Consider the following 23,877-nt stretch of genomic DNA (forward strand, 5'->3'; position numbering starts at 1 on the left):
TCTCTTCAATGATATGACAGACTTAACACATTGTATGCGGGAAACGTATTTATACGTTTTACGTTGACTGGTAGTAGAGCGCGCGATAAAAACTACCCGCAAACAATGTGTTAACCTTTATGTAGGAATATTTTTATCCTGGCCCCAATCTCATAAGTGTCATTGACGGAAAAAAAGAATCTTTATTATTTACCAATGGCTAAACTTACAGAGTAGTCTCATATGATATAGACTTGGAGAGAAGTACAGTCATCTGCTGCAATATGATAATTTGGTCAATGATGGACTGAATCTATGCTGGTGGTTCCATAAGATTATAATGGAGCTAAAAAATTCCTATCACCTAGTAACGTTGTAGCACATGCATTACTCATGTGTTTGTGGTGATGCTAACATAAACAGACCTGCTGCGCTGCTAGCGCTATAAAAATATAGCACACTGACAGTAGTAGGCTCTACCATCCAAGTCTAAGTACATTCCAGGATGTTCACACAATGATGAAATGGCCTAATGACGCATTTCTCAGAACATATCCCCTCTGTTAAGCAATGCGTGACTGTATACAAGTATGCAAACACTTTAAGCATATTAACCTATGATCAATAATGAAACACCTATTCATACTCTTCAAACTGATTGAAACCTTTACATTTAATAACCACACAGGGAAGAAAACAGCCCAGGTACAATAGTAGCAAAACTTTTAAATTACCTAGGAATAAGCTCAACAACAAAAGCATAGATTCTCAATAGCCACAAATTAATAAATTTGTGTAGGAATAAAGTAAACAAAAGATGCCTAGAAATTACATAAAGACAACTAGAAACCTTTATTGAGCCCTGGCTAGTGTGGCTCAATGGACTGAGTGCCAGCCTGCTAACCAGAAGGTCGCTGGTTCGATTCCTGCTCAGAGCACATGCCTGGGTTGCAGGCCAGGTCCCCACTTAGTGGTATGTGAGAGGCAACTGATTTGATGTTTCTCTCCCTCTCCCCCTCTTTCTAGAAGTAAGTAAATCTTTTAAAAAAGAAACCTTTATTGAGGGATATAAAGGAAAATGTGAATAAATTAAGAAACATAAGGTCCCGGATAGAGAAATGCAATATTATAAAGATATACACTCTCTCTAAATTAATTCATAAATTAAATAAGATTTCAACACTGTTTATTTACTTGGGAACAAGTTAGAATCTAACAAAAACTATTCTAGAGTTTATTTAGAATAACTGGGTGAAGATAGCCACGAAATTTATAAAGTCTGAGTGATGATCATGGTAATACTCTCTGGTGATAAGAGCACAAATTAAACAGATAAATTAAAAATAGAAAGCACTGAAATAGGCTAAAATATATATATATATATATATATATATATATATATATATATATAAGGATTTAGTATATAATAAAGGTAATATTTCAAGTAGTAGAAAAAGATAGGACTTCCAGCCAAGATGGACATAGGTAGACACACTGTACCTCCTCACACAACCAAGAAATTAAAACAGACACGTTCATCCAGACCGTTAGGAGGGGCGGAATCGGGCAGCCAGACACGGGTCGGGGCGCAAAGAGCAGAGAGGGTTGGGACCGGGTGCATAAGGCATCCAGGGCATGCAAGACCGCAGTGGGTGGAACCTGAGCACGCAGGGGGCAGCTGACAGACCCCGGCCGAGGGGTGGCAACTGGCAGACCCAGCAAGGTGGCGATTGTTAAGCAGGGCACTGTGTGCAACCCAGGATCCCAGCACTGGGAAATAGAGCCTCAGGGCACTGACTGGAAACACCTGTGGGGGTTGAGGCGCAGGGAGAGACTCCCAGCCTCACAGGAGAGGTCGCTGGAAAGTCCCACCAGGTGCACAAGCCCACCCACATGGGAAATGGCACCAGAGGGGCCCAGTTTGCTCAGGGGAAGCGGCAGAAGGGACTGAGGTCTGACGGAGAGCTGAGCGGGGGGCCATTGTTCCCCCTTGGACCCCACCCCCACATACAACGTCACAACCCAGCAACAGGGGTGCCCATCCAGGTGAACACCTAAGGCTCTGCCCCTCATATGTAACAGGCGCAACCAGACCAAAGAAAAATAAAAAGGTGGCTCAAATAAAATTGAAAGCCCCACAACCAATACTTTTAAGCGACTGAGAGACAGCCTATCAGATGCACAGTTCAAAGCACTGGTGATCAGGATGCTCACAGAATTGGTTGATTCCGGTCACTAATTAGATGAAAAAATGAAGGCTACAGTAAGTGAAATGAAGAAAAATGCACAGGGAACCAATAGCGATGGAATGAAGCTGGGTCTCATATCAACTGAGTGGACCAGAAGGAAGAAAAAAGCATACAATCAGAAAAGAATGAAGATATAAGAATTCAAAAAAATGAGGAGAGGCTTAGGAACCTCCAGGATATCTTTAAACAACCCAACATTCAAATTATAGGGGTACCAGAAGGGGAAGAGGAAGAGCAACAAGTGGAAAACTTATTTGAACAAATAATAAAGGAGAACTTCCCCCATTCTGGCAAAGGAAATAGACTTCCAGGAAGTCCAGGAAGCTCAGAGAATCCCAAAGAAGTTAGACCCAAGGGAGAACATACCAAGGCACATCATAATTACATTACCTAAGGTAAAAATAAAGGAGAATCCTAGAAGCAGCAAGAGAGAAGGGGACAGTCACCTACAAAGGAGTTCCCATCAGACTGTCAGCTGATTTCTCAAAAGAGACCTTACAGGCAAGAAAAGGCTAGAAAGAAGTATTCCAAGTCATGAAGGGCAAGGACCTACATCCAAGATTGCTCTGTCCAGCAAAGCTTTCATTTAGAATGGAAGGGCAGATAAAGTGCTTCTCAGATAAGGTCAAGTTAAAGGAGTTCATCATCGCCAAGCCCTTATTTTATGAACTGTTAAAGGGGCTTATCTAAGGAAAAGAAGATAAAAAAACATGTATAGTAAAATGACAGCAAACTCACAGTTATTAACAACCACACCTAAAACAAAAACAAAAACAAACTAAGCAAACAACTCGAACAGGGGACAGAACCACCGAAATGGAGATCACATGGAGGGTTAGCAACAGGGGAGTGGGAGGAGGAGAGAGGGGGAAAAGGTACAGAGAATAAGTAGCATAGATTGTAGGTAGAAAACAGACAGGGGGAGGGTAAGAATAGTATGGGAAATGTAGAAGCTAAAGAACTTATGAGACATGCACATGAACTAAAGTGGGGGAATGTGTGTGGGAGAGGGTGTGCAGGGTGGAGGGGAGTGAAGGCGGGGTAATGGGACAACTGTAATAGCATAATCTATAAAATATATTTAAAAAAATAAAATTAAAAAAGGAAAAAGAAAAAGATAGACTATTCCACAATTAGAACTTGGACATTTCAGCTAATCATTTGGAAGAAAAAAATAAGTTAGATATTTATTTACCTGTTATGTTATTTTCTATTGTTAAAAACTGATAAACATGCTAGTATTTAAAATATTATATGTACTGGAAGAACATATAGTTGGGTTACCTTAGGGGTAGGAAAGGTCTTTTAAACAATTATACCAAAAACAGAAACCATAAAGGAAAAGACTGAAAAATATTTAAAAAGGGTGTGGGGAAAAGTAGCCTTACAGTTGTGAGTATGCAAAACAGGCTCATTCTTGTATTTTTATTAATTATTGTATTATTTTCCATTAAAACTGTAAACCTACTTTTGCCCTATCTGTACATAAAAATGAAGCTTCTCTGTGTCAGAAAACACAATAAACAAAATTGAAAGACCCTCTGGGCCTGATGAAGGAACTACTATTGGACTAGTCTTCCCAGGGCAACTAGAAAACTAGAAAAAAAAAACACATGAAACAACTATTTTCAAACACTGACCAATGGGAATGGAAATAAAGTGAGCCCTACAACTGTCCAAGGTTTCCCACGAAACCCAAGCAAGGCACAGCAGTCTTGATAAGCTACAGATAAGCAAGGCACAGCAGACTCGATAAGCTCCGAGTCTGAGGATGCTAAGCAGCTGGAAACTGCAGGTCAGGACTGGAGAGGAGGGAGCTCCCTGGGAAAGTAACTTAAGATCTGCAGAGAGGCTCCCTTGAGCCTTCGGCTGAATACTAAGCTGCACATGTATAGGACAAAACTCCACAAAGGGACCTGTAAATACAACAGCTATCAGAGCTAACTAACGCAGGGTTGGGACTTAAACAAAAGTGGAAAAAACTGTTCTCCCCAATTTTTTTTTGGTAAATTTATTTTATATCTAATTTAGACTGAAGGGTCCCACTGAGCATCCCAGAACTTCGAGCTCTGTTTTTGACACATGATCTACCTATCCTAGATCCACACTGAAGGTGGCTTCTTACTATTGTTGGTTTTTGGGTTTGAAGAGCACGTGCGGAGGAACTTCCAAGGCAATTCTTTGGGAAAAAAGATCTCATCATGAATAGCTTGGCACCACCTAGTGGTACAGACTGTGCAGTTCATTTCAAATTTAATCAAACATTTAGGTAGTAATGCCTCCCTCTGCCTGCTTAAGACCTTATGGCTTTGTTAAGACTGGCAAACGTTTGGGTTGTGTTTTTCAGGAGGGATTTCTTTACCTGCATGACCCTCCTTTCATGGACATGGAATGTTGTATGCCTTTTGAGACCACTGCAAGTAGCTCCAATCCCAAGTTTTGAGTTTCCCTGATTAATCTTCTTTTCAAATGTTATCTGAATGTAAACAGAGGCTCTGAGATTGACTCAGCACCTATGTGGCAGCTGGCAGGCACAATGGCTTGAACTTTATTATAGTGTGCAGTCCCATTGCCACCACTTAGGTACAAGACTGAGTCCTCTGGTGTGTACCGCAGACTTGCAGGTGCCGTTTCATATGCGGTGTTCTTCTCTTCCACTTGTTGCCTAATGACTCTAGTTTTGGTGCTAGGCATTCTGGCTATATACAATATACCTCATGGACTACATATGTGATAATAAAAGATAAGTCAACGAAGGTATATAAAAGGCTATGGAAATACACTTACATGCAGTGTTATATATGAAGGACTTGAAAGGAAAGAGTCAAAGTAATATTAACTGGAGTATCCATTCTACTAATTTTGGTCAGTAAAAACATTTTAAATTAAAAAAATTTTAAATAGGAAATAGATTCAACATGAACTTTGTTACTATTAATTAAAAACAAGAGGCAGGTTCATATTTGGGCAAATCAAACAAGTTTGAAGCAAAAGTATTAGTTTGTGTATAATACCTAATAGTAGAAAACATCTCATATACACCTTCAACTCCACAATGGATGTCCTCTCAGTACAAAAGATGTCCCGTTTCATATCATATGACACCACCTAACACCTACAGACCTAATCAGAAGTTCCTTACACTGCCATCCACTGGTTAAGGAAGGGTGATGTCGGCCTTATAGGCTCTCCACGGCTGCTACCGAATCATTATGTACTTTCCCTTGGGGAAATAAAACCCCTACTTTGAGGCATGTTTCCTACTCTGCCAGAGGCTGCTAACCCGCTGTCTTGGAGCCAGATTTGGCATGCAGATAGCTGTTTTTATTTGGCCCCCAGAATGAAAATAATTTTAAACTATTTGCAAATATATGAAAATTGGGATGTCAAAATGTCACACCAAAAAATCCAAAATAAATCCATACACACACACACACACACAATCCTCACCTAAGGATATGTTTATTGATTTTTAGAGAGAGGGGAAGAGAGAGAGAAACCCCGACGGGAGAGAGAAACATCAATCAGTTGCCTCCTATTTGCACCATGACCAGGGACTGAACCAGCAACCTAGGTATGGGCCCTGCAACGTTCTGATGTACAGGATGACATTCCAACCAACTGAGTCACCTGGCCAGGAATATATATATATATATATATATATATATATATATACTTTAAAAAAAGTATAACTGAGATGAAATAAACAGCTCTGTGTTCAGTTTTTCTCACTTAACATTGCAAGCATTTTTGCCATTAGATTTTTTTAAGAAAAAGAGCTTTCAATCTTTACATCATAATCCATCACACAGATGGCACAATAACTAAACATTCCCTTTACATTAACCATTCAGGCTATTTTTCATTAACGTAAGTAACATTGTCATAAACATCCTTGCTGGCATCTCTGATTAGGATAGACTATTATCCTATTAACATATGCTAGGCACTCACATGCATCATTATTTAATCCTCACAACAGCACTCTGAGGAGGGTTCTATTAATTATTCCCATCTGTAAGATGGGAAAGCAAAGGTTAAGTTACTTATCCAAAACCACACTGCTATTAAGCGGCGGCGCCAATATCCAAATTCAAGCCTACTGGATTATAAAGTCTGTTCGCTTAACTATTTTTAAGTCTTTCTCAATGCTGCCAAAGGGCTTTCCAGAAATGTCTTACAATTTTGTACTGCCAACAGCAATAAGCCTCCCTAGCACTCAACGTGTCCATTAAATAAATGAGCTCATGTAATGGGTGAAAAAAATTGTACCTCTTTGTTTCAATGTGCATTTGATTACTAAGTACAACTGAATTTTTACTCATATTCATTAGCTATTAAATTTTGGTCTTCTGTGATTTGTCCATCTGCCCCTGTTCATTTTTCAATTAGCATCTTCTAGATTTTTCTTATTGCTTTACATATAAGCTCCTCATATCTTAAGCCAGCCATCACCAGGCCAAGCAGCCTTTCTTAACATTCCTGCTTGTATATCATCTGTCATAATCATTACTGGACATCAATGAGCCTACCGACACTTCTATTTTACCAGAATTCTGGCTGATTAGCTCTAGGTGTTTTCAGGAGATAATAATGCATAGGAAACTGACCCAACAAACTGACCCAACAAAGAGCATTTCCATCCTCTATTTCCGATGAGCAATAAGAAAAGCACAAAAAGTACATTCCTATAACCAAACCCAGATGAACAAAAATGGAAGGCTCATTTCCCACCACTTCCCTTAGTGAACTACATAGGTTCTATTCAAGTAGAGTTCCCCAAATTTGCCCTGTTCCTTCATTCCTCTGTGATACGGAACATTCTGTTCTCTCTGCTGAGAATACTCATTTCCTCATCTGTCTTTCTGGTTGTCTAGAAATCCCCTCCTCAATCTCCTCCCTCCAATTCTCTGTCCCCTCTCTCTGGCAAACTTACAGCCATACTACTTGGGCTGCTGATTATTGCTGAAGAAAAGCCCTAGAATCATGTGCACTTTCAATTGAGACCTCAGTATGCTGGTCGATTCTCTCACAGGCCCTTAGCTCCCTCTTCTATTTTGCTTAATGAGTTATATGGGATGTCATTTCGCTGCTTAATTCCCTCAATGTCCTCCCACTTAGGATAAAGTAAAAACCCTTAAGTTTGGCATATGGCATGCAGGCCCTCTATGATTTGACTCCTATGTATCTCTCCACATACAACCAGTCATTCACCAACATGTACACTTAACTGCAACCCCAACAACTCATTTCACAAGCCTATAATGTGACTTCAATCCTCTGTGCCTTTACATATTACTGTTCTCTCTGCCTAGCAAAATCCATTGATCCTTTAGAACTCAGCTTAAGAAAAACTCTTTTCTAGAAAGCTGCTTCTAATCCCACTCTGATTTAGACACCCTGTTTCTGTGTTTCTTTGGCACTCTGCATGCATCTAGCAATAATATTTAAGTTCTATATTTTTTCTTTTGTTTCCCTAACTGGACTATAACCAAATGGGGGCAGAAACCATATCTAATTTGATTTTGTATTTGCAGCATCAGTGCCAGCACATATTAGGTGCTCAATCAGTTATTCAATCAGTTCATATACTGAGCAAAAACTCCATGCTCTGAGGAAGCTCACCATGGTCTATAAGTCACACATTTCTCTAAGTTCCATCTAAGGGCCTATGACATGAGTGACTTTGCATATCTCATGGAAAGCAGTGATAACTCAAAATCCAAAGTAATATCCACTTGATTTTTATTCTCATTTCATTTTTCTGTACTTTCCAAAGTTAAAAAATAAATGTGTATTCCTTTTTCATCATTAAAAGTTACTAATAAACTTCATAGAACACATACACTAAAATATGTCCCTGCTTTTAAAAAGGCAGAGTGAGACATCTGACTGATTCTGCTGTCACTGCTCACAGCTTCCTTATACGCTTAAATTTTAATAATGCTAACTAATGTCAGATGGAAAGATTAATGGAAAGAGAAAAAAACAAGAAGATATACCCACCATTGTACTTAACGCTGTTGGCCAAGATAAGGTTGACGTCGTCTAGAAAGCTCTCTCGACTCTGATACTTGTGCTTGGAGATATTCTGGGATTAAAAGAATTAGGTACTCAGATACACATAAAAAGTTACTTGATTCCAAAAAGACATCTTAGATCAAATCACTCACCTTACGTATAGTCTCTAAATCCATTGGATTGACAATCACTTTGTAATAATCTGGAACAAACTTCTTATTAACTGGGTGATGAAATGGCCAAGACTAATAAAAAGAAAGCATGAGACATTAAATAAAAACCATTCTTCATACTGGAGATTCTCAAACTTCATTGGGTCATAGATATTCCTAAGACTCCGACAGAACTATAGACCCTTTTCCCACAAAGACACACAATCACACAAAACTATGCAATTTAAGGGGTTCATGTATCCCTTTAAGGGTTCCTATACCCTGATAGAGTAAGAACCCCTCCTCCATACTCATAATTAAAACGTCTTATTCCTTAGTCCCATCCAGAAGCTTTATAGCATTAAGCATACAGAACATATGCCTACAACACAAAAAGAAATTTAGTTCCGAATTCCTAGGTAGGATCCTTGCAACAAAAATGGTACAAAGGCCCTGGCTGGCGTAGCTCAGTGGATTGAGCATGGGCTGCAAACCAAAGTGTTGCAGGTTTGATTCCCAGTCAGGGCACATGCCTGGGTTGCAGGCCATGACCCCCAGCAACCACACATTGATGTTTCTCTCTCTCTTTCTCCCTCCCTTCCCTCTCTAAAAATAAATAAATAAGTTTTTTTAAAAAAATGGTACAAAGAATCAAATAGCAGCCCTGTTACAAAGTTGCAAAAGATAAAAAAACGAAACAAAAGACAACAAATGCTGGCTAATTATCAAACTGTCATTTTTCAAAAAGCAACTCTAAACTCAAAGCTTCCCAGTAGCTGGCATACTAAGTTCTCTCCTGGGCTATTCAGGAGCATTCAAAGATTGAATGTAAACAGTTAAGAAGAAACAACCTCTCTATATCCAGATTCCCAGTCTCTTTGATTTCAATGATAATGCACACATAGAGCAAAAAAAATCAGTTTTTAAATTTGTATGCCAGTTTGAATTGACAAACACCACCTTGCAGGATCCCTGACATACACAAACATGCACACCCTATTGCTCTTCCGTGTCCCCTGCACTATCTTCACAATATTTAGTACAGAAACCACTTACATCTGGAACTGCCATCATTTTCTGTGTGACAATATTGTCCAGGATGAAAGAAAATGCTACTTGGTCATCATCATCCAACAAAGGATTGATAGCTTTCTCCAAACGAGCCAATTTGTCTTCTTTCTGATGTGAAACAAAACAAAAGACAGGTAGCGATTTCCCTGAGGTGTAATCATCACCCAAAATTAAGGATGATTTTAAGGTTTAATTGTCTACTGCCCTTGCCTCAAAAAGTCTAACTATGAATTGTCGAGTATTCAGTTTCAGGCAGAAAGTCCAGGTAAATGACATTCTAGTAAAAGGACCAAAAATGATGTGCCAACAACTCCTTTAGGTATTTTCTGTTCTGTTCTTACAGATCACCAAAAATATACATTCCTGGGCATCAAAACCTTAGCTTCCATAACAAAAACACCTTAACCAAGCTAGGTTTTAATAGCATGCCGTTTTTGCTATAAAACTATTGCTGAAAACCCTGAAAACATTACTGCTGATTAGTTGACTTTTGTGTAAGGGAATCTAACCCAATAAATTCATTTCACAGTATATTAGGAAAAAGTTTATGTACCAGCTGGTCCACCTACTCACCAGCACTTAGTACTGTCAACTTTTTAAATTTTAAATTTTTAAATTTTAGCCTTTCTGGTAGGTATGTAGTGGTATCTAATCATGGTTTCAATTTGCACTTCCCCAGCGATCAATCAAGTAGAGAATTTCTTCATGTTTATTGGTTATTTGATTATCTTCTTTTATGAAGCGTCTACTTCAATACTAACATCATCATCATTATTGTCATTGCATTTCTGTGAGCTTGCTTATAAGTACCGTATTTGTATTTTTGGTAAGAAGATAGAACATAGATCAATAATCTTTCAAAAATTAAAATTCCTCCCCGCCAAATCAGTCTCTCGGCTCCAGTGACTTCCAGGAAAATCACTTTCCTTGGCTCTTTCTAAAGAAGTGTGTGGGCTTGAGATTTTAATCCTAGCTCTACTACTTATTAGTCACGATGCCCAGGACAAGTCCTTTTCTTCTAAGGGCCTCCGTTTTTCCATCTACAAAAGGACTGGACTACATAATTTCTCGGGTCCTTTCCAGAGTCTAACACGCTAAAAATCTGCTACTCCCACATTTCTGCACTCTTCCTTCTGTCACACCCCCTACTTCCTCAACCCTGCTACCCACCACCTTCTAAGTCACTGCCTTCCTGTCATTTTAAAGTCTTACCTCTTTGAGTTTTTCATCACAGAGATCCAGCATGGACTGAGAGATCTGGGTCAGTGAGTGCTTTGGCCCTAAATCATGGAGAAACAAGAAGAGATGGAACCGTTAAAAACAGGAGGCAAGAGCTGCCAACACTTCTCCAGATTTTTACCACATTTACTTAAGCACTGAGTATGTGCCAGGCACCAGCCTAGCCTCTGGGTTACACAGATATACCAGTCTTATCTCCATTTTGAGTGCCTAACAAATAGTAAATACACACAAATGAATAAATTCATTTTAACTCTTCCTTATTTGTGTATATCCACACATAGTAGTACTACAGTTGATACTGCTGCCTTTAATACCTTGAAAATGATACTATGGATGGGGGAATGACAATTTGTTTAAGGATGGCTGAGGAGATCAATACATGATTTAAAAAATCTTTCCATACTTAGTATACAGAATATGTGACTGCAATTTTTGTTTGCAAAACTCATAGTGTATAATGTCCTCTCAACAAATGGCTAATCAAAAGCCTTTCTCACAAAAGAATCTCCATCCCATCTCAGACTTTAATTTCCCTGAAATCCATTATAAGAGTTTCAGAAAATCCTTGAAACGATTTCCTATACACTCCCTGCGTATGACTGCCCTAATTTAAGCTCACCAGGATACTTAACACATTTTTATCTAGACAGTAATTCTAACTACTTTCTTAAAGAACTTCTTTGCTTATCTTTCTGTCTATTCTTCCATGGAAGTGCTCCCCAGAGTCTAACCCTCAGCTCTTTTTTCAATCCCTAATTAATTTAGCATTCAATTGTTTATTCATTCAACAAATATTTAATGACATGTTCAATAATGAGGAAATTAACACACAGTTCCTACCTTAGACAGTTCTTGATTTAGTCAAAGAGAATGACAAGAAAAAAAAATCACCGTAAGACAGATTTTAAGTGCTTAAAGTTTCCATGGATGACACAATAAAATGTCTGTTAATTAAGTACAGAGTAAACAATAAACAAGATCAGCCCCATGCTAGCAGTTGTTGAACTGGGTGAATAGGTCCACTGAGATTTATTACTGTCCTCTCCACTTCTGTATATGCCTAACAATTTCCATAAGAAAGTTTTTAAAAACCGAGTATAAGTGTGAATAGAGTGATATACTAATTGCTATAAAATATGGAGGGGCTGCATATCAAGTACATTGTAAACTGTTTTACAACAGCTAAATCTGTGCACTGAGGAGAAGTAGGGAAGGCTTGCTGTGACTGACATTTGAGCAGTGTCAGCAATGAAGAGAAGTCCATCAGGTAGGAAATAATGTAGAAAAATATTCCAGACAGAGGAAAAAGTGTGCAAAGACACAGAAGTAAGCAAAATTCTTAGAAAAATAGGACTTCCGGCAAGATGGAGGAATAGGTGGACGCACCGTACCTCCTCGTACAACCAAGATTAGAAAACCAATAATTTACAACAATAATTGACTATCAGAATAACACCCAGAGCTGGCAGAGGATTTATCTGAATGGAAGTCGGGCAGCCAAGAAGTTGAAGGAGACGCGTTCATCCGGACTGGTAGGAGAAGACGAGCCGGCGGGCGCGGGGCTGGCTCGGGTCGGCGGTGCGCGGAGGTCGGGGGAAGGTTTGGCGCGAAATCGGCGCAAAAGCCATCGGGCGCGCAAGAACGCAGCGGTGATCCCTGAGTACGCAAGCTGTGGCCGGCAGACCCAGAGGGGCAGCGATTGTGGACCAGGGCAGAACTCACGGCCCGGAAGCCCAGACAAGGGTCTGAGTCCAGGGGAATGGAACTACCGCCATTGTTTTCTCCCGCCCCTCTGCCGCTCCCGCCCCGCCCCCACATATAACGTCACAATCTAGCAACTGGGGTGCCCAGCCCCGGTGAGCACCTAAGGCTCCGCCCCCCACCATAACAAGAGCAACCAGACCAGAAAAAAAAAAAAAAAAGGAGAGACAGGGGAAAAAAAAAAACAAAACCATGTTTTCAACAGAGCAGATCAGTCCCCCAGGACTCATCCTTTTGAGCGACCAAGAATTAGCCAATCTATCAGATGCGCAGTTCAAAACACTGGTGATCAGAAAGCTCACGGAACTGGTGGATTTTGGACAAAATCTAGATGAAAGAATGCAGATTACCATAAAACAGATGCAGGAAGACACACGGAGGAGAGCCAATAGTGAAAGGAAGGAATATGAGTCTCAAAACAATACAGTGGACCAGAAGGAAGATAGAATCAACCAAGCAGGAAAGCATGATGAAATAAGAATTCAAAAAATTGAGGAAAAGATTAAGAGCATCCAAGACACCTTTAAACGTTCCAACATCCGAATTATAGGGGTACCAGAAGGGAAAAGGGAAAAGCAACAAATTGAGCACGTATTTGAACAAATAATAAAGGAGAACTTCCCCAATCTGGCAAAGGGAACAGTCTTCCAAGAAATCCAAGAAGCTCAGAGAGCCCCAAAGAAGTTGGACCCAAGAAGAAACACACCAAGGCACATCATAATTACATTAGCCAAGGTAAAAACGAAGGAGAGAATCCTAGAAGCAGCAAGAGGTAAGGGGACAGTCACCTACAAAGGAGTTCCCATCAGACTGTCAGCTGATTTCTCCAAAGAGACCTCACAGGCAAGAAGGGGCTGGAAAGAAATATTCCAAGTCATGAAAGACAAGGACCTACATCCCAGATTGCTCTATCCAGCAAAGCTCTCATTTAGAATGGAAGGGCAGATAAAGTGCTTCTCAGATAAGGTCAAGTTAAAGGAGTTCATCATCACCAAGCCCTTATTTTATGAAATGCTAAAGGGACTTATCTAAGAAAAGAAGATAAAGAAAAGACATGTATAGTAAAAGGACAGCAAACTCACAAATATCAACAACCACACCTAAAGCAAAACCAAAAGAAACTAAGTAAACAATTAGAACAGGAACAGAACCACAGAAATGGAGGGCACATGGAGGGTTAGCAGCAGGGGGGTGGGAGGAGGAGAGAGGGGGAAAAGGTATAGAGAGTAAGTAGCATAGAATGTAGGTTGAAAATAGGGGGAGGACAAGAATAGTACGGGAAATGTAGAAACTAAAGAACTCATAAGTATGACACATGGACATGAACTAAAGGGGGAAATGTGGGTGGGAGGGGGGTACAGGGGGGAGGGGAGAGAAGGGGGGAAATGGGACAACTGTAATAGCATAATCAATAAAATATATTTAAAAATAAATAAATAAATAAATAAATAAAAGATGAAAAAAAAAAGAAAAATAACGTGGCACATTTCACCACAGGTATCAGAAGTAGTTTGATACAACTGGAATGGAGGTACGTGTGGAGGAAAAACAGCAAACATGACTTGGAATGGCAGGAGGTTACATATTACAAAGGTCTCACAGGTGATAGAAAGTCACTGAAGATTTAAGCTGGAGGATGTTTTTTCAAATCTGTGTTTTAGAAAAAAAAATACCCTGTCAACAGGTGAAGAATTAAGGTAACAGCGCAGGAAAAGTTTAGAAGCTCTTACAAGAGGTCAAAAAAGAGATGACAAGGGCTTCAACTAAGATAGTAGCAATGAAACCTGAAAGGCAGGGATATGTTCCAGCAAAACTTAGAAGGTACAATTTATGGGACTTAGTGAACTATGAGTGTGAAATAGAGGGGATGGAACCAAAGATGACTTAACATTTCTAGGTTGTACAACTAGATGAACGGTAATATTATCAATCTAAATAAGGCAACCAGATAGCTTCCAGTAGGGCACCGAAAGATGGATATGTTTGGCAGGCAATTGGAAACATGAGTATGGAGTTCAGAAGAGAGGTATGGCATGGAGATAGTGATATCAGTGGATATATGGTAGCTTCTTTTTAAAAAATTTTTAAAAGATTTTATTTATTTATTTTTAGAGAGGGAAGGGAGAGAGAAAGAGAGAGAGAAACATCAATGTGTGGTTGCTGGGGGCCATGGCCTGCAACCCAGGCATGTGCCCTGACTGGGAATCGAACCTGCGATGCTTTGGCTTGCAGCCTGCACTCAATCCACTGAGCTACGCTGGTAGCTTCTTAAGTCATGAGAATGAAGAGGGTAGGAAGGAATTAGATAAAGTACTCCTGCAATAAGGGAGAAAAAGATTATCAAAGAAGGGCCCTAGCTGGTATGGCTCAGTGGATTGAGTGATGGCCTGCAAGCCAAAGGGTCATTGGTTTGATTCCCAGTCAGGGCACATGTCTGTGTTGTGGGCCAGGTCCCCACTAGGGGGTGTGTGAGAGGCAACCGCACATTGATGTTTCTCTCCCTCTCTATCTCCCTCCCTTCCTCTCTAAAAATAAAGTAAATAGAATCTTTTTTTAAAAAAAGAGTTTGATCAAAGAAGGAAAAAGTACTCAATACTGCTAAATAAAACGAAGTTCAAGAAGGAAATTTCCAAGCACATGCAGAGACATATAACAACAAAGACAAACACTATATCATCTCACTTATATTTGTGGAACCTAAAAAAAAAAAACAATTCCAACTCATGAAAAAAGAAATCAGATTTGTGGTTATCAGAGGTGGAGGGTGGGGGGAGGGAGAATTGGAGGAAGGTAGTCAAAAGGTACAAACTTCCATTTATAAGACAAATAAGCACTGGGAATGTAATGTAAAACATGGTAACTACAGTTAACACTGCTGTATGATATGCATGTAAGACTGTCAAAAAGTCATAACTTTTAAATTTCTAATTTTCTACTAACAGCTCTACCTAAAGGAACCACAGATATCTCCAACTCTGTATTTTCCAAATCAACTCTTTCCTTCTCATTTCCCTTCCAATCTGGTTTTCAAGTATTTATCCTTGCGACTTGAATGACAGTTGGGCCTAACCAATTTATTCTTTGCTTGTATATACCTGGCATTCTGCTAGGACATGGAAATACAAAGACGAGTAAGACAGTCTCTAGTAAGTCACAAAGTGGTCGGGCAATCAGACATATAAACGCTTACATATAGCAATCAGAGCTGTACCAGTTGATTTAATTTAATTGCACTAGAGGTGCACAGAATATGAAAAATGTTTATTTTGAGCAATCTGAATAAGTCTTCATGAAGAGATAATACGAATTAGTCTGGAAATATGAATGGAAATTAGCCACCAACAGGGAAGAAAGAGCACTCCAGATAGAGGGCAAAGACTGTGCAAATGTATGAAAAAATAGCACAGGATGTTTAGTGAGATGTACTATTGAGTGTAGCAGGAGTCTACAGTAGGAAAAGGAGCCAGTCATTGGAGATGACACTAGAATAAATGGGTCAGGCCTGCCTGTGAAAGGTCTTACAATCTAGGTACTACTATTGCCCCAAGTTTACAGATGAGAAAACTGAGGAGGCTATGAGTGGTTAAATAATTTGTCTAAAGTAACACAAGTAGTAAGAAGAAGAGCCATGACTCATAGTGTATCTGTACTCTTAATACCTACATTTATGGATGAATCTGTGCTCAAGGATACAATGGAAACCACAAAACTTTATCCTTTACATGCAGAAGCTATATTGTTCTCCTCCCCCTTTAAAAAACTCAGAAAGATTTCTTCCTCCTTGCTTTTCCAGTTTCTAAGCAAAGTGGACATATGACATCCCCTATAATAGGTTTGTAGACCAAATCAAAGATTCACACACAGCAAATATGGTCAAAAGCACATACTCTGCACAGGTTCCATACGCATTGAATGTTTCTCCTTTCTTTTCATCTAGGTCCACTTGTTCCTCCCAATTACTCCCCCATGCAACCATTTCATTCCAACTGATAGACTCCAAATTCTCCAGAGGATACATTAAAAAGTGTTAACAAAAAGAAGCAATACATACTTCCAGCCAAGATAAAGGCATAGGTGGATGCACCGTACCTCCACACACAACCAAGATTGGAACAACAACAATTTAGAGGCAGAATACCATCCAGAACTGACAGAAAATTGATCTGAATGGAAGTCAGACAGCCAAGAAGTTGAATTAGACCCGTTCATCCAGACCGGTAGGAGGGGCAGAGACGAGCAGCCAGGCGCGGGTTGCAGTGTGAAGAGCAGAGTTGGGTGCATAAGGCATCCGGGGCGCGCAAGATTGCAGCAGGTGGACCCTGAGTATTCAAGCAGCAGCTGGCAGACCCAGTGAGGCAGCAATTGTGGAGCAGGGCAGAGTGCAGAACCCAGGATCCCAGGGAAGGGACTGAGGTCCCACGGAGAACAGAGCTACCACCATTGTTCCCTCTTGACCCCACCCCCACATACAATGTCTCAATCTAGCGACTGGGGTGCCCAGCCCTGGTGAACACCTAAGGCTCCGCCCCTCACCGTAACAGGAGCAACCAGACCAAAAAAAAAAAAAAGAGAGAGAGAGAGAGAGACAGAGAGATGGCTCAAACAGAAGAACAAATCAATGCCCCAGAACTCATCCTTTTAAGCGGCCAGGAGATAGCCAACCTATCAGATGCACAGTTTAAAACACTGGTGATCAGGAAGCTCACAGAATTGGTTGATTTTGGTCGCAAATGCAGGTTACAATAAAAGAAATGAAGAAAAATGCACAGGGAACCAATAGTGATGGGAAGGAAACCGGGACTCAAAACAATAGAGTGGACCAGAAGGAAGAAACAACCAAACAGGAAAGGATGGAGAAATATTTCAAAAAAAAAAAAAAAAAAAACAAGGAGAAGCTTAGGAATCTCCAGGACATCTTTAAATGTTCCAACATCCAAATTATAGGGGTACCAGAAGGGGAAGAGGAAGAGCAACAGATTGAAAACATATTTGAACAAATAATAAAGGAGAACTTCCCCATTCTGGCAAAGGAAATAGACTTCCAGGAAGTCCAAGAAGCTCAGAGAGTCCCAAAGAAGTTGGACCCAAGGAGGAACACACCAAGGCACATCATAATTACATTAGCCAAGGTAAAAATGAAGGAGAGAATCCCAGAAGCAGCAAGAGATAAGGGGACAGTCACCTACAAAGGAGTTCCCATCAGACTGTCAGCTGATTTCTCAAAAGAGACTTTACAGGCAAGAAGGGGCTGGAAAGAAGTATTCCAAGTCATGAAAGACAAGGACCTACATCCCAGATTGCTCTATCCAGCAAAGCTTTCATTTAGAATGGAAGGGCAGATAAAGTGCTTCTCAGATAAGGTCAAGTTAAAGCAGTTCGTCACCACCAAGCCCTTATTTTATGAAATGTTAAAGGGACTTATCTAAGAAAAGAAGATAAAAAAAACATGTATAGTAAAAGGACAGCAAACTCACAATTATGAACAACCACACCTAAAGCAAAACAAAACCAAACTAAGCAAACAACTAGAACAGGAACAGATTCACAGAAATGGAGATCACATGGAGGGTTAGCAACAGGGGAGTGGGAGGAGGAGAGAGGGGGAAAAGGTACAGAGAATAAGTAGCATAGATTGTAGGTTGAAAATAGACAGGGGGAGGGTAAGAATAGCATGAGAAATGTAGAAGCTGAAGAACTTATAAGTAGGACACATGGACATGAACTAAAGGGGGGGATGTGGGTGGGAGAGGGTGTACAGGGTGGAGGCGAGTGAAGGGGGGAAATAGGACAACTGTAGTAGCATAATCAATAAAATATATTTAATAAAAAAAAAGCAATACACAGTTGACCCCTGAACAACATGAAGGTTAGGAGCACTGACTGCCCACACAGTTGAAGATCCATGTATAACTTAAGTTGCCCTCACGTATTTGGATTCCCACTGCCAGTTGACTCTCGAACAACACTGATTTGAACTGCAAGGGTTGACTGAAAAATCGCATATAAGTAAACTCATGCCACCAAGCCCGTGTTGTTCAAGGGTCAATTGTATATTAAATAACTAAAATGTATACTACCAGATTTCCATAACCCCAAAATTCACTTATACACTTTAAAACCTTTTGGTCAGTTCAATCCAGTCTGAATTTACTAGACCAGTAAGGGATAAACAAGCATCTGAAAGGTGACCTCCTCAGTCAAAGAACAGATGATTCTTACCATTGTAGGTTGCACTGTTTTTCACAATGAGTTCCAAATGCTCTCTGAACTCTTCCCGAGATGGGTAGAGGCGTTTACGCACATTTTCACGGAGTGTCTGTAAGTCCATTGGCCGAGTAATGATTTTGTAGTAGTCCTTTACGACCTTTCCGTTGACTGGAGTGTGGAAAGGGTATGTCTGTGCAAACAACAGCCAGGACCATCCATAAGCAAAGAATACTGACCAGAGCCAATTCCTGAAGATTCTCTCTCATCTGACCTGTGTACCTGGCCACCAACTCTCAAAGGACTCTTTCTCATGGAACAAGTCTATTTCCTCTAATAAACTATCTTTTTTAAAAAAAACCAAAACCACATCCCAAAGTATTAGGAGTTCCATGTACCTACAACTATACTCTACTGTGCTCTATCTGAAGCCACAGGCAGAACAAAGAGCCTTGCCATCGATACTGTACATATGAATGCAACGAACTCACATTTGGAAGATCTCTCATGTCATTGATGATAGACTCTAAGATGGATGACAATGTCACCATGGGGTCTGTCCGGCGCCGGTGGATGGATTTATGAGGTCTCTGAGGAGAAACAAGGAATCAGAATGCTTCTACAGATTAAAAAAATAAAACAATACTTTCTTCTAGCTAGACAAATACAGTTTAGAAGTCTTGTAATGAAGTCTACATAATTTTCGGAGCAAGGACAAAGGGAGAATCTAAGGCTGGGCCAGAACCATGGCTTAGAGGGCTAGGGGGAGCCATGAGAATCTCATTTGGTCAGAACGAAGCAATGCAAATACTCACATTCAAATAGTCACAGTGAACAGTGGTTCCAACTCGCCGTTTCTTCTTGGGAGGGAGTTGCTGTTTCGGGAACTTGAGAACCAGAGATTTTCTGCGAACCTCATCTGCACTGCAATCAATAACACTGTCATAGCATGCAGTCCCTTATTTTTAGTCCCCAGAAGAAAAGCAACTAGAGTGAAAAGGTCCAAAACACCTGACCGCGACCCTGAGGAGGAAAAAGCCAAACCAAAGGCCAGACACCCACAATCTAAGGCTCAGATCAGGCAAGGCCTCACGGGATCTCCAAATTATTAAAGAACTAGGCAAGTCACAGCTTCACCTCAGTCTCCTATTTAGAAGATAAGGAAACTAGTCTAAATGAATTTCAAGAATTCTTCTAGCTGCAACATCCTATCTTAGGCTAAAGAGCTAGGAAACTTAGAATGGAAACAGGGAAAAAATTGAAAACTGGTTTTGCAAATTAACAAATTAGTTTGACTTTCCTTCAATCATTAGAAGTCCATCCACCTTCTTCCCGTCCACTGTATGGGATGAAGAGGACTGGGAAATTAGAAAAAAATCCTTTTCGAATGACTATTACAGTAGTCATTCCCTTTTGAATGACAAAACATAACTATTACAACCTAGCTGGTGTAGCTCAGTGGATTGAGCCCAGGCTGCGAACCAAAGCATCGCAGGTTCGATCCCCAGTCAAGGCACATGCCTGGGTTGCAGGCCACAGCCCCCAGCAACCGCACATTGATGTTTCTCTCTCTCCCTCTTTCTCCCTCTCTTCCCCCTCTAAAAATAAATAAAATCTTAAAAAAAAACATGACTATTACAGTATTGATAAATTAAATCAACAAGGAAACAAGAAAGCCCAACACTTAAAAGAATCAGAAACAATGAATATAACTGAATATCAAATTTTAAAATACACACAAAAAGGAATTCAAATATATTTTTAATATAATATCCTGACTTCAGTGGAATATACGTGTTTTTCGGACTATAAGACGCACGTTCCCCCCAAATTTGGGGGGAAAGCAGGGGTGCGTCTTATAGGCCAAATACAGCTTGCCTGGCTCACTATGGGGGGGAGGCAGTGGAGCAGGGTCACAGGTTATTAAATATTTTACCACAATTTTTGCTTCAATTTTTTTTTCCTATTTTCCTCCTCTAAAACCTAGGTGCGTCTTATGGTCCTAAAAATACGATAGTCCAAGGACAATGAGCTACAGAAAACACCTGACTCTAATTTATAGGTTTGTTGTTGGTAGTGATATTGGTATAATTCTCAAACTATTTTGTATGTGTCATGAGATAAAGCAAATGAATAAAACACATTGGTGTTGGGAACCAGAGAAAATATGAAATAGAGGGAGCTGAGGAAGAATCTCTAGATTCTGTCTGAAATGGAGGTATCTCTGTGAAGCTGTGATTTACAATACATGTATATTCCCTAGTTCTGTCCACCAAGAGCCTAGAAGCAATGACCTCAAGAGCCTGGTTTCTAATCAGCATTCCCTAATAAATGGAACCAGGGCTCCATTAGAGAAATGGCTGATTCTAGGTCTGGGACAGGGAAATTTCAAGGAGAGCCTAGAACACCTTATGCTAGAAAGCAAATAAGTTCTCAAAGTTTTATAGGGTCATTTCAAAAGTAGACAGGATCTAGGTTGAAGGGGTTAAATTTGGGATAATATATGGGCATCAAAATCAACGATGGGGTTAAGTTTACAAAGGAAAAATTTCAGGATCCATAGTAGTATTCAAAAAGGAAGGGAAGGGGGGAGGGGTAGATAGATGGAGGTGGAAGAGGGTATATGGGGAACAAATGGTGAGGGGAAAAAATAAAAATAAAAAGGGAGGGGAAGCTTTTCTTCATAGAATGCCATTAAATGTAGAAATAATTCTACAATTAGAAATAAACCATTGTTTTGCAACCCCCAATGTAATAACTGAGTTAGGCAAGATTGACTGTCAGGGAACAGGACATTCACTCACATACTAATTACAAAAGGAAAAACATACCTCTATTACAGGAGAATCTGGGATCATCACTTTAACAAACAAGATGATTAAAATATTAAGAAAACCTGACATTATGAGCTTCCTGATGCGGTGTATTAAATACATCAATGCCATCCATGTAGTAATCTTGCCAAAGACATTTAATCTGAATATAATCAATGAGAAAACAGCCAGACAAGTCCAGAATATGGGACATTTTATGAGACACTGGCCTGGACTCTTCAAAAAAAAATTCAATGTCATAAAAAATAAAATAGGTGTGAAGGACAGTTCTAGATTAGAAGAAACTCGAAATGCTTAATGTTTGAACTGGGACTGGATCCTGAATTTGGGGACAGGCAGTAAAGGACATTGAGACAACTAAGGACATTTGCATAAGAATGGGATATGAGATACTACTGAATGGATGTTAATTTTCTTAGGTGTAATAAGAAGTATCAAATTGTTATATCCTTACACTAAAGAATTTATAAGTGAAATGTCATGATGCCTGCAACTTACTTCTAAACAGTTCAGCAAAAATAGTTTAAATATATAAAGATGAACAAATGTGACAAATGCTAACAGCTGGTAATTTAGAGGAACGGTATGCTGTATTATCCTCTTCAGTTTTTCTGTAGGCTTGCAGTTTTCAAACTAAAAATTACAGGAAAAATTTAAATTTAAAAACTTTTCCACTTCTCTATTAAATTCTCTGAGGGTAAGAGACAGGTATGTGTAAGCACAGTTTATGTCTCAATCTTTTTGGATCGTCCATAGTTATAACATTCTGAGATTACGGACCTTACAAATAATTATTTATGAGTGCCTAGAAGTAGAATAGAAAGAGCATCTACTATATATTGCCAGGCACTGTGCCTGATACAGACTCCCTTATTTTTATCTTCATAATTACCCCAGGAAGGGTGGTTTTATTTTATAAATAAGAAAACTGAGGGTAAATGGTAAAACTTAGTAAGTGCCTTACAACAAAATATTGTAATTTTCATTACTGGCAACAATGTGGAGGCAACTTCATCAAAGTTCCTATGCCCTCAGTTCCACATCAGAAAATATGTAACATCCACCCCCGCCACCCATCAATATCACCAACAGCCAACAGATCTCTTCCAGGGCACTTCCTGCCTGCTTGCTATCCCTTACCTCTCAATTAGCTGTTTCCCCAAGACAATCTTGGTCCCTTCAACCTTGATGAGTTCTTCATTATCGTTATGAATGACTGTCTTTTCCAACTCCTCCTCCTGCTCCTCTGTCATGGCAACGGGGTTAGAAGGCGGTGCATTTGTTTGATAGTAGAGGGGGCAGAATTTGTTTGTCCTCATGTGCCCAATGGCACCACAAGCCCCACACTTCAGCTGCAGGAGGAAAAGTATCAATGTCAGAAGAAATATATACCACATAAGTAGTTCAGCCTATGATCTTTCCAGAAAAGAACTTTCAACGAATTTTTTTTGCATAGAAAAATGAGGTTAGCCCTGCTTAGTGTGGCTCAGTGAATTGAGCATCAGCCTGCAAATCAAAAGGTCGCTCGCTGGTTCGATTCCCAGTCAGGGCACAAGCCTGGGTTGTGGCCCAGGTTCCCCAGCTGGGGGCATGGGAGAGGCAACCAATCTATGCATCTCTCACACATTGATGCTTCTCTCCCTCTCTCTCAAAAAGTAAATAAATAAAAATCTTTAAAAAAAGTTAAAAGTCTGCTAAAAAAGAAATACCATATTTGCCGTGGATAATGCATACCCACAATTTTGGCCCAAACTTTCAGGAAAAAAAAAACTTTTAATTTTTTAATTCAATGTTTGTTTATTTATATTTAGATAATATTTTTGTATTATAAAGGAATTTTAGCATTTATTTTTGAACATATTATAGTACAAGAAATATGTAACAAATAATTACAAAACACAATAACAAGGTATTTCAGGTACTACCCACGTATAATGTGCATCCTTATTTTTCCCTCAAAAATTGGGGCAAAAAAGTATGCATTATACATGACAGCATATGGTACATACAAGACAGGAGAGAAACAAAGGCAGGCCCAAAACTTTTGTTCAAAAGAACTGTTAAACCTTTCAACCAGAAGGCACTGGACAAAAGTGCATGTATGGAAAAGACACATTAAAAAATATAGAGAACAAACTTTTTAAAAAAAGACTTTATTTATTTTTAGACAGAGTGGAAGAATGGGAGAGAGAGAGAAACATCAGTGTGTGGTTGCCTCTCACGTGCCCCCAACCAGGGACCTGGCCCACAACCCAGGCATGTGCCCTGGCTGGGAATCAAACCAGCGACCCTTTGGTTTGCAGGCCAATGCTCAACCCACTGAGCCACACCAGCCAAAGTGAGAACAAACATTTCTTTAAAAAT

The 23,877-nt window shown here is 39.7% G+C and overlaps 1 protein-coding gene across 1 annotated transcript in view; it reads right to left on the minus strand.

Moving 5' to 3' along the window:
* TAF1 (TATA-box binding protein associated factor 1) overlaps positions 1-23,877 on the minus strand; it is a 71,983-nt gene that overhangs the window by 23,389 nt on the left and 24,717 nt on the right. Inside the window, 8 exon segments of the mRNA XM_036016727.1 lie at positions 8,235-8,319; positions 8,402-8,494; positions 9,458-9,580; positions 10,685-10,752; positions 18,695-18,872; positions 19,171-19,269; positions 19,495-19,603; positions 22,654-22,865. Of these exon segments, the coding sequence (XP_035872620.1) occupies positions 8,235-8,319; positions 8,402-8,494; positions 9,458-9,580; positions 10,685-10,752; positions 18,695-18,872; positions 19,171-19,269; positions 19,495-19,603; positions 22,654-22,865 (967 nt within the window).

Source organism: Phyllostomus discolor, chromosome X (genome assembly GCF_004126475.2).
Source record: "Phyllostomus discolor isolate MPI-MPIP mPhyDis1 chromosome X, mPhyDis1.pri.v3, whole genome shotgun sequence".
In the NCBI taxonomy this organism is placed as follows: Eukaryota; Metazoa; Chordata; class Mammalia; order Chiroptera; family Phyllostomidae; genus Phyllostomus; species Phyllostomus discolor.